Source organism: Chiloscyllium punctatum, chromosome 17 (assembly GCF_047496795.1).
Source record: "Chiloscyllium punctatum isolate Juve2018m chromosome 17, sChiPun1.3, whole genome shotgun sequence".
NCBI lineage: Eukaryota > Metazoa > Chordata > Chondrichthyes > Orectolobiformes > Hemiscylliidae > Chiloscyllium > Chiloscyllium punctatum.
In genome coordinates this window covers 50,603,704-50,616,283 of record NC_092755.1, presented here as the reverse complement: position 1 = coordinate 50,616,283, position 12,580 = coordinate 50,603,704, and the positions used below count along the sequence as shown (strand labels likewise).

At 39.1% G+C, this 12,580-nt stretch overlaps 1 protein-coding gene across 1 annotated transcript in view; it reads left to right on the top strand.

The window, feature by feature from the left end:
• The window catches only part of rsph14 (radial spoke head 14 homolog), a 671,774-nt gene that overhangs the window by 38,950 nt on the left and 620,244 nt on the right, over positions 1 to 12,580 (top strand). Inside the window, exon 3 of the mRNA XM_072587099.1 lies at positions 8,924 to 9,042. Within this exon, the coding sequence (XP_072443200.1) occupies positions 8,924 to 9,042 (119 nt within the window). The remainder of the gene's footprint in view (positions 1 to 8,923; positions 9,043 to 12,580) is intronic.

Genomic DNA, 12,580 nt, shown 5'->3' with positions numbered 1-12,580 from the left:
ACAGGCTAGGTAACCCCCTTTGACACTCTCCGCAGGCGTGCGAAATCGAGTCAAAAGAGGCCTCGAACGAAGGAAACACACCGCCTGTGTACAGGTCAGTTGGCAATGCTCACAGGTACTCTGGCTGCTCCCCTTGCCCAAAGCCACATGTTACCCCCAGGTACAATGGTTGGATGAGGTCATCCTCTAAGATAATGTAAATGTATATGCCCTAATACCGGGGAATCGTTATGAAAATGATTTCCTGACTCCATGATTCCTCAAGACATTATAGGTGTGATATGCTTCAGTATCGGGAGATGATCGCGCAAATGAATTTGAGTAGCTGAGGATGGCTATGAATGCATTTCTGATTGGAAGGGACTGAATGAGAGTTTAATTTGATAATAGCAATAGAATAGTAGTAAATGTATGCCCAAATGAAGTGCATGAATGTTCTGCGTGAATGTTGCTCCCACCCACTTCCAGAATGTTCAGCTGCTGGAGAAAGACAGTACAGTTTAACCCTTTAGCATTAATGTCCAGAGAGATCGTACAATTTTTGTTTTAACATAGCATTTCACCCTTTTATCATGCCATGATAACCACCTAGAAGACATGAGCAGCTTTCATAAGACTCTGACAGCCAGCATTTAAACAGGTTATTGACACACAACATGCAATGATTATAACAACAAAAAATTTTAGTCCATGCAATAGATAGTGTTTGTAAAATCCTCCCATGTGGAAAAAAAAGTTCACCATTAAAGTTCTTAAATCCACAGTCCTTAGTGACCACTCCACCCACTCCAAGTTGAGTGGAAACTAGCCAGTTATCCAAAATCTCCTTCAGTAAAGTCCAACCTAAAAACAAAATCCAGTCTGTCCTTACATACCACTCCACGGAAAAATCTGAATTCTTGGATAAGGGCAGTTAAATACTTAACAAAACTGACAACACTTCCATCCTTATGGAGATGCTTCACATGGGGGATACCAACACATCCGAGCGTGAAATGCAGCAGTTGCAGACGCAGCAGCAGGCTAGGTGAATGCAGCATTCTTTGCTGCTTCTGCTCCGCTGTTAAATGTAACAAAGCCAACTGGCTCTTTAGATGTTAGATTGATCAGTGAACCTTCATATTGCTTAAATGATTGAAAGAGAAGGTAAAGCTCACGTGGTTTAATGTCCAGAGGAAGCATCACTGTTCTAGCTTGTTCACTTTTCATGCTCATGACTGGGGAGCTGATTGAATCTGTTGGATCAGGTTGTGGAGGACCAGGTGGTGGTCCGAAAGTACACTTAGTCTTTAGAGTTTCTCCATTCACAGATTATGTTAACTGCTGAAAGTATCTCTGCATTTCCTCTCTTATTCCTTCCTTGCCAAGGTGGTTATCAGTATGAAGACAGTCACACATTTAACTACACTAAATTGTGTCTGCCTATGTCAGCACTGTCAGTCATCTTGAAGTCTGTTACTTTGTTCGCTATTTATGTTATTATCAAATTTTATGTTATCCATAAACTTCTAAATTGTACTGCCTAAACAATTCAGTCAATTATCAACAACAATCACTGATCCTAAAATCAAACGGGGGACCCCATTCAGGTTAGTCAAAAATCGTTTTCATTTAACAAATTGATACTTGGCTATTGTGAAAGCTGTCAGGAAAAGTATTTCAAAATTCTGGAACAACAAGAAAACAACAAAATGTTTCCTGTGCTTGAGCCATTGAAGAGGCAGTTTCAGTTCAGATTTAAATCTCAAATATTTATGGGAAATAAATGCAGAATATATTAAAATATGTTCTCCAAATGAAACTTCCCAAATAAAACAGTCAGAATTCCACTGGCAACTTTGGTAGAGATCAAAATTCTTTGAATTTGCAATATGAAGGGGGCCTATGAAATCTTAACAATAATTGACAGAACTTAAGCAGTTCAGCCTCAAGTTTGAATATTCTCTAAAATCTTAACAAAACATCAAAATTAAAATGCACTCTTCTTTTTGTGAACACTCTGCTTTAAAAAAAACAGCAAAGATATTTTAGTACAATACTCTCATCTGACTAAAGCATGACTATTCACACACTTGTCCTTAGCCTAGAGACTGAGACTCCCACAACAAAAACCTGGAGAAAGCTTCCCTGGTAGTCAATGCACTTCACTGTTGGGATCTGAGTGGACTGGCCCCACTTTCTCCCCCTTTTCCCGGTGATGCCATGTTGTCCTAAAAGTACTTCTAAGGGGAGATGTGGGGGATAAAGGTGATAACTTTAAGAAGTACCAAATTCTGTTTAGATGTTTTTCTTTGAAGTTCCTAACTTTCTAACTTTTGCCAGGGGACCTTAACCCCTTTCTCACTTTACTTCTCACTGGGACTTGACTCCCTTTTCTTACTCTATATGTCGAGAGTAAGAGAGAGAGAGAGAGATCAAGATGAATCTTAGTTTGTGGGCCCATCCGTCTCACGCAACCATCACTCAGACGATTGCTTATTCAGTCCACCTGGAAGTCCTTTTATGTTGGAGTCCCACCCCTACCATATGCTAGGTTCTTTTCCCAAGGCTTCACATACGAGATGCAATTCGCACACACCAACATCTGTGAAAAGTTAAAGTTTATTAAAGCCTGTATGAGGTAGATGACCCCCTTTGACCCTTCTCGCAGGTATGCGAAGTCGAGTCAAAAGAGGCCTCGAACAAAGGAAACACATCCCTTTTATATGGGTCAGTTGGTAATGCTCACAGATACTCCAGCCACTCCGTACTCCCCTCCCATATAACCACATGTTACCCCAGATACAATTGTGGGATAAGGTCATCCTCGGAGATAATGTAAATATAAATGCCCTAATCCTGGAGAATCGTTATGCAAGATTCCCAAGAGAATGTAGATGTGATATGCTTTAGTATTGAGGGATGATCACGCAAATGAGTTTGATTGGCTGGGACTGGCTACGAAAGCATTTCTGAATTGAAGGGACTGAATGAGAGTTTAATTTGATAAAAGCAAGAGAATAGTAGTAAATGGTTGCCCAAATGAAATGTGAGTCATCCATATTCCTGCATGAATGTCGCCCCCACCCACTTCCCGAATGTTCAGCTGCTGGAGAAGGACAGTACAGTTTAACTCTTTAACATTACATTATTGTTCAGAGAGATAGTAGAATTTAATCTTCTAACATTACAGAAGGACATAGTTATGTTGGAAGCCGTTCTGAAGAGGTTCGTAAAATTTGAGTTCAAAGGTAAGGAATTTGTCTCATGAAAAGAGATTGAGCAGTTCAGGCCTTTACTCATGAGTTTAGAAGAACGAGAGAAGATCTAATTGAGGTATATAAGACGCTAAAGAGGATTGACAAAGTCAGTGTATAAAAGATGTTTCCTCAAGTTAGGCAATCAATAATGAGAAATCATAGTTTTAGGATAAAGTGTAGCAGATTTAAAACAGAGAGGAAGAGAAATTACTTTTCTCAAAGGGTTGTGAATCTGTGGAATTCATGACCTCAGGGTGCAGTGGACCTTCTGGGACATTGAGTGAATTTAAGCAATGGATTGAAGGGAGAGTGGGCAGAGAAGTGGAGTTGAAGCAGATATTGAGATCACCCATAATTATATCAAATATTGGGACAGGCTCAAGAGGTTGAATTTCTTACTCCTGCTCTTAGCTCTTAATGTTTCATGTCCAGTATGAACTGGGTTCCAAAGAAGACTCATACTGGACTTGAAACATTAACTCTGTTTCTCTCTCTGCAGATGCTGCCAGACCTCTCAGTGTCTCTACCACTTCCTGTTCTTTTCAGATTTCCAGCATCTGTATTTTGCTTTTATTCATTTTTAAACAACCGAGTCAGACATGTTATGACACCTCTCAAGAATAGGTGGGACTTGAACCCAGGTCTTCAAGCCTAGAGATAGAGACACTACTAGTGCACTACAAACCCCCCCTTTATATTGTTTTTATATAACTCCTGAGGTAATCGAGAATGGTGATACTTACTGCACTTTGTACTTCAGAGCTGGGTTTCCTGGTGGGCAGTGTTTAGAGTCATAGAGATGTACAGTATGGAAACAGACCCTTCGGTCCAACCTGTCCATGCCGACCAGATATCCCAATCCAATCTAGTCCCACCTGCCAGCACCTGGCCCATATCCCTCCAAACCCTTCCTATTCATATACACATCCAAATGCCTCTTAAATGTTGCAATTGTACCATCATCCACCACTTCCTCCGGCAGCTCATTCCATACCTGTGCCACCCTCTGTGTGAAAATGTTGCTCCTTCGGTCTCTTTAATATCTTTCCCCTCTTACCCTAAACCGATGTCCTCTAGTTCTGGACTCCCTGACCCCAGGGAAGACTTTTCCTCTTTACCCTATCCATGCCCCTCATAATTTTGTAAACATCTATAAGGTCACCCCTCAGCCTCTGACGCTCCAGGCAAAACAGCCTGTTCAGCCTCTCCCTATAGCTCAAATCCTCCAATCCTGACAATCTTTTCTGAACCCTTTCAAGTTTCACAGCATCTTTCTGGAGGAAGGAGACCAGAATTGCACGCAATATTCCAACAGTGGCCTAACCAATGTCCTGTACAGCCGCAACATGACCTCCCAACTCCTGTACTCAATACTCTGACCAATAAAGGAAAGCATACTAAACGCCGCCTTCACTATCCTATCTATCTGCGACTCCATTTTCAAGGAGCTATGAACCTGCACTCCAAGGTCTCTTTGTTCAGCAACGCTCCCTAGGACCTTACCATTAAGTGTATAAGTCCTGTTCTGATTTGCTTTCCCAAAATGCAGTACTTCGCATTTATCTGAGTTAAACTCAATCTGCCAATTCTCAGCCCTTTGGCCCATCTGGTCCAGATCCTGTTGTAATCTGAGGTAACCCTTTTTGCTGTCCACTACACCTCCAATTTTGGTGTCATCTGCAAACTTACTAACTGTACCTCTTGTGCTCGCATCCAAATCATTTATGTAAATGACAAAAAGTAGAGGACCCAGCACTGATCCTTGTGGCACTCCACTGGTCACAAGCCTCCAGTCTGAAAAACAACCCTCCACCACCACCCTCTGTCTTCTACCCTTGAGCCAGTTCTGTATCCAAATGGCTAGTTCTCCCTGTATTCCATGAGATCTAATCTTGCTAATCAGACTCCCATGGGAAACCTTGTCGAATGCCTTACTGAAGTCCGTATAGATCACATCTACCGCTCTGCCTTCATCAATCCTCTTTGTTACTTCTTCAAAAAACTCAATCACGTTGTTAGTAAGTTTTAGTTTGTTATTTGGGCCGTTACAGAAATTGGTGGTGGGTGTTCAAAATAAAACAGAAAGAGATGCTATTAGGCATCTTATACCTTATTTATGAGGAGCAGGAGAGTCAACGTTTGAAGGACTTATGCCTGAAACGTTGACTCTCCTGAGCCTTGGATGCTGCCTGGCTTGCTGTGCTTTTCTAGCACCACACATTTCGACTGTGTCATAACAACTTTAAACACATTGATTAGAAAATATCTAAAACAGAAAGAGTTGAGTTCTTTTCCTGATGGCCTGTCTCTCCTCCTTGATTGTTCCCTTATTTTTGTTTTGCGTTTTGTTACACTGCCTTTGATAGATAGTCATTATCTTTGGATGATGTGTTAATTTGCTAATTGGATGTCTGGGAATATTTTACATATTAAAAATAAAAGCTGTGTGCTTCCCAGTGAGGGTTAGCACGTGGACATGGGGGATGTTATGGATCAGACCAAATCCCTCTGAAAATATTCAAATATCGTCTAGATTCTAACTTTTTCTTAGTTTAAAGGTAACTGTAATGTATTGCATTCCAGGTGCAATTTATTGGTCAAGCTGCCGGATTTAAAGCCAAGCTCACTTTATTCATCCACTATAGTTAAAATACAACAAAAGAAAGAAGGAAGTGGAATAATTTAACTCTACTGGAAAATTTACCAGAATAATAGATACAGTAACTATTATGAATTAACTGTTCGATTATAGTAACATTCATAAACACAACCTTGGCAAAAGGCAAACTCAGCTTATTTCACATGCGACTCGAGTAGCAGGCAGAGAACCCCCAGTTTTTGCCTGTAACCAAGAGAAGGAAGAAATAACTTTCACTTCTTCAAGACCTCAACAACTGCTGAAAGCTAAACTAAAAATCCTGATTCTGTGGGTGGAAGCTTGACCATACCCATTCGGGCTGCTTTTATTGTTCCAACTATAAAAAAAACCCCAAGGCTTCACAAGTTGTTTATCTTCTCATAGACCACTTGACACCTGTCCCCCAATCTCTGTCTGAAAGAAACCCAGAACAAAATGCACCTCTTAAAGCCACAATATCGTCACAAAGGGAGAAATGGAATCTGTGTTTGTGCCAAATAATAGATCTACAATAAAACCCTTGTTGATCTCAGAAAATATTTTGCTGCCTAATTCAACATACTGATAGCAATCTGTTAAACGCAGAAGATTCCTGAAGATCAGAAATAGGCAGCACTACACTTGGAAAAGACTAATGAGTACAGAACAGCCTTGAAGCTGCAGTCACTATTTTATAAAGCTTGCAACCACTTTACATGTTATCTTATATGGCAAGGGGGATGGAGTATAAAAGCTGGGAAATTTTTATAACAGTTGTACAGGGCATTGGTGAGGGTGCTTGGATAACTAGGTTGATTCCTAGGATAAAGATGTTGTATTACAAGGCAAGATTGAACATAGAACGTAGAAAAGTACAGCACAGAACAGTCCCTTTGGCCCAAAATATTGTGCCGAGGTTTAATCCTAATTTAAAATATAATAACTTAACCTAAGCACCCGTCAACTCATTGCTGTCCATGTGCCTGTCCAGCAGTCGTTTAAGTATCCCTAATGGCTGTGCTTCCACCACCACCACTGGCAACCTATTCCTTGCATTCACAACTCTCTGTGTAAAGAACCTACTTCTGACATCTCCTCTATATCTTTCCCCTAATATCTTAAAACTATGACCCCTCATATCCGTCAATCCTGCCCTGGGGAAGAGTCTCTGGCTATTGACTCTATCTATTCCTCTCATTATCTTTTATACCTCGATCAGGTCACCTCTCTTCCTCCTTCTCTCCAGAGAGAAAGGTCCAAGCTTAGTCAACCTCTCTTCATAAGGCAAGCCCTTCAGTCCAGGCAGCATTCTGGTAAACCTTCTTTGCATCTTCTCCAAAGCCTCTGTATCTTTCCTATAGTAGGGAGCCCAGAACTGGACACAATATTCCAAGTGTGGTCTCACCAGGGACTTGTAGAGCTCTAGCAAAATCTCGCGGCTCTTAAACTCGATCCCCCTGTTAATGAAAGCCAAAACTCCATATGCTTTCTTCGCAACCCTATCCACTTGGGTAGCAACTTTGAGGGATCTATGTACGTACATACCCAGATCCCTCTGTTTCTCCACACTACCTAGAATCCTGTCTTTAATCCTATATTCAGTGTTCGAGTTCGGCCTTCCAAAATGCATCACTTCGCATTTATTGAGGTTGAACTCTATCTGCCATTTCTCAGCCCAGCTCTGCATCCTGTCTATGTTGCACTGCAGCCTGCAATAGCCCTCGATACTATTGACAACACCTCCAACCTTTGTGTCATCTGCAAATGTACTAACCCATCCCTCAACCTCCGCGTCCAAGTCATTTATAAAAACTACGAAGAGCAGAGACCCAAGAACAAAGCCCAGCGGGGCCCCACTCAACACTGACCTCCAGGCAGAATACTTTCCATCGACAGCCACTCTCTGCCTTCTGTCAACCAACCAATTCTGAATCCAGATAGCCAAATCTCCCTGTATTCCATACTTCCTGACTTTATGAATGAGCATGTGGGGATATATTCATTGGATTTTACAAGAATGAGAGGTAATCTTATTGAAACATATAATTTAGAACTGAGGAAAACATTTTACAAATAAGGATTCTTTAGTTTGAGTTGGCAATGAGGACGAATTTCTCTCAGTATTGGTTGTGCCTTTTTGAATTCTCTTTCACAAAGAACAGTGGAGTTGGTACATTGAGTATATTCAATGCTGATTTTTGATCGACAAAGCAGTCAAGGTTTATGGGGGCTGACAGAAAAGTGAAGTTAAGGCAATAATAGATCACTCATGATCATTTTGAATGTTGAAACAGGTTTGATGGAATGAATGGCCTACTCTTTAAGATCTTGTATTTTACAATACAGTGCTGGCTGGTGCAGAAACCAAGGAAACCCAAATGATGGGATTCTCATTTGTTGTCATTTTCCAACATGCAGGGAAGGAGTGAGTAGTTGCAACCCTGGTGGAAATGTTGGAATGGAGGTCTAGGATGGAATGGTGAGAGGATGATTGACAAAACTGGCTGAATTCCTCCCCTTCTGTGTTGCTGTCCTGCTCCAATTTGTAGACTATCGAGGGAGGACAATCCTGACTTTAGCTGTGTTCCCTTGTAATATTCTTCATATTGAAATATTTCTATTTGATTATATCATGAAAAAGGAACAGCGACAATGGCTTGAGACATGCTACCATGCTTCCTTTCAGATACAAAAGCAAATGATAAGAATTACTGAACAGTGCACAAAATAAAACTGTGCTGTAGCCACATTGTATGTGTGAAAGCCATTCTGAAAGTCATAGAGATTTCTCCAAACTGAAAATAGCTGAACACAATGCTGGAATTTTAAAATAATTCCAGTGAATATAGGTACACTTTCTTTCTGGTAAACCTATGATGCATATAAGTTAACTGCTTATGAAGCATTACAAATAAAATGTTATTGTGTCTCTATGAAATATTATCTAATTACGAGAAAATGTCTTTATATTTTCAGTGATAAGCAGGTAACAGCTAAACTTGTGTTTATATCAAGTTTGTTGTATATTGTTTTTATTCTTATTTACTCTTTGCTTTCTTTTCTTCAGGTTTGCATTTTTGGAAAATGATGTCATTATTCCACTGTCTGAGCTGCTTAATGATCCTGAGGACATCTGCCGCAAAAACTTGCACATGGTTTTGGAGATGTTCTCGCAAATCCCTGCAGGTAGGAATATAAATGTAACAGACTGAATAGAAAAGGTGTATTGAGAAAAGGAATAAATATTGTTAGTATCATCTATGCTCTTAAAATTTGACACACAACTTTTATTGTTTGGGAAATTGATATTTCCAGTGCCGAATTAATATTTCAACTTCCCTAAAACTGGATAGTGTTACTAATGGTATGCATCATTCCAGTATTATCCGCTAACAACATTTAATTCTTAGATGGAAAACTAAAATTTGTGTGTTTTGTTTCTTGCTCTGCCTGCTGATCCCCATATGACCTACTGAATTATTGAGGATGGTTAGTTGTGACCAATTATTTTCTCATGATTGAGGAAGATGGCACAGATTGGTAGATACTGCTGTAGCGTCTGAAGTGTGATTATATCACATGGCTATAACGTTGTTATATTTTTCCATGGATCGTTCAGGCATGTTTTGGTGGATAGTATGACAAGTATGAGCAATTTGGAATGAATTGCTTTATTAAATGGATCAGTTGTACTTGTGACAATTCTTGCCTTTTGAGTAGCAAAACCCTTCTTTTTGAAATTTGCACACATTTACCTAAGCTTTTGCACCATAAAAACAAAAGATTCTTTATCTCCTATGCATTTGAATAAAAGAAACAAAAGAGCAATGAGAGGCCATAGATATTTTTTAAAACACTGAAGCTGTGAATACAGCTTGCTTTTTTAAAGGTTAGGTTGAAATTGTGATAAAACTATATTCTTGCATTTGTGTGGGTCTGGAATTGAAGAACGATTATGCAACATCTATTTCCCATTATTTATAGAGTTATTACTGGAGTGAACAAGAAAGGAATTGTATTGGCCTTTTAAAGCTGTGAGGATTTGATAGAATCTATAGAAAATAAAAGTTACTTTTGCTTGGGTAACCATCGATGTGGTAAGTTGGGTGGATGCTGGAGTGGAACATAAACATCCACATGAACTGGTTGAGTCAAATGACCTGTTTCTGTGTCTTACCTCCTGTGTAATACTATATAAGTAAATAAAATCTAGAAAAAGGGGGAGTTTGCAGATATGAAAAGCACTGAAAGAAAACAGCACATATTTGTGTTTGAAACAGATGTCACTTAATTTTATTTCAAATTTCCAGCATCCTTTAATATTTTATTTTTGTTGTCATGTAATCAATACCATTTTTCATCCTTTAAGGAAAAACAACCTTGATTATTTGAAGCAGAGGAATTTCTAAGTTGATGAAGAGAGGGTGGGTTCAGTGTGATCAGTTTTGGATTTCTCTTATAAAGCTCAATGAAATGTTGGCCATTATCAACTTTTATGGTGTTGTGAATATTTGTATGGCTCAGTTGTTTGTGTTTGATTTCTGTGCAATTACATCAAAGTTCACCCAAATTGTCATAAATGCATGTCTGTGTCTTATAGTTAGGAAGAACTGAACTCAACAGATAAATCAATAGATTCACCATTTGAGTCAAGCATTTGAGATGGTGATTGCAAGCTGTGAATCACAAGGCTCTAGCAGTTATGTGCTTGAAACAGGAGATGAAAATATATCTAAACTAGATTTCATTTCCAGTAAATACAGTTTAGTTTGTATAAAAAAAACTTAAACATATATTTTGCACAAAATAACATCACAAATGCCTTCTGAAATAAGTCGAAAAGGTATTCCCAAATTGAGAACTGTAAGCTCTACAAGAAGTTATTCTTATGTATAGGTATGTTAGCAGTGCATGATTGTAAATTTGATAACACTGTATTTAATATTCAGTTTTTAAAGAATTCTATATACAAGCAGTATTATATCAGTATTATATCTACAGTATGAATATCTCTGTACAGAATGAAGAACTAACTATATAACTGCTTTGAATTTGCAGTTTTTAAATAACGTCCTATTTAGCTTATTGGTATATAAAAGCCCAGTTGTCCCACAACCACTGTGAACTAATATCGTTAATTGAAATTGACCACATGTTGAGAGGTTTACCTATGTTTTTGCTAATTCTTTTATGGGATTGTATCGTTTGCAAGATTAACAAGTTGCCCTTGAGGAGGTGGTGAGTATCGGTACACTCAGAATGCTGTGAGAAAGGGAGTTCTAGGATTTGCATCCAGCAACAGTGAACGAAGGTTGAAATTGTCCCAAGTCACAGTGGCTTGGTAGGAAACATCTGGATCACATTCTCACACGTCTGCTGCCCTTGCCCCTCTTGGTGATAGAGATTGTATGTTTGCAAGGTACTGTTGTATGTGATTGGAGAGCTGTTATGGTGTATCCTCATTCAGCTACAACTGTAGCAGTGATGTGGCAATCTGTTTTGTCCTGAATGGTGTTAAATGTCTTGATTGTTCTTGGAACTATACACATTCCATCACATTCCTCATTTGCTTTTTGTAAATTGTAGGTAGATATTGCAAAACAGGAAGTGTGTAACTTGAAGCAGAATTTGTAGCCTCTGATTTACTATTGCAGCCACAATATTAAAATGGCCTGTCCAGTTCAGATTCTGGTCAATAATAACTTTCCAAGATGTTGACAGTGGGAGATTCAGTGATGGAAATATGATTAAGTGCCAAGGGGAGATTGTTAGATTCTTCTAGTTTGTAGATGGCCATTGCTTGGCACTTTTGTGGCACGAATATTGTTTGCCACTTATCAGCTCATGCCAAAATGGTGTTCAGGTTTTGAAGTACAGTATATTTTGTTATTCTTGGTGAGAAGTGATATGTCAACTCCCTTCTTTTAAGTGCACTTGGTTAGCTACAACAATTTTTAATTTTTTTGTAGCTTACATCTATCACACTTCAATTCAAATGTAAGTTTGCTTGATTAAAAAAATGAATTAGCCAATATGGTTTTCTTGAGTGAAAGGAAAGAAATGATATTATCTACTAAACCCAAGAAAATAATACAATGTGACATCAAGCACAGGATAAAGTTTTGAAAAAAGGGAGGAGGTACAGCACAATAGGATGATAAAGAATATGTAGTTTAAATAATCCTCAGAGTTCTTAATTGTTAAAATTGTTCCCGAGACTGTGGCTGTTTAGTTTGTCTTATGTTCTCAGCAGTAGTGAAATCTGTAAAATGCTGAGCTTCTTGGATATTTTTCTGATTTGTTTAATCAGTGGTACTGACTTTTGACATATTGAAAAGAAAACGAGAGGGGGGTCTTCCTCCTTGCTGTTACCAATTCATATCCTTTCTCTCTCTTTGTTGCTTTGAGTGTCCAACTATCTCTCTAACCGAACCGGTCACATTTCCTACAGAGATAGTTGTTAGGGATACTAGAATGTTCCTATATTTGGAATGAGGAGCACACCACCTCCCTTACTTCCATCTCTGCCCCTTTACACTAAGACAAAGAACAGAATCTTATCTTGCCTTTCACTCATTGCTGATTGCCTTCCTCACTGAACCCACCCCCTGTCCCCCCGGCGGGCGGGTTGCTTCCTGCTAAGCAGGTACTGAAATATAATGCATTTGCATTCCTAAATCTGGTTCCATTGTATTTCCAATCTGGATAGCTATATGCTACCTTT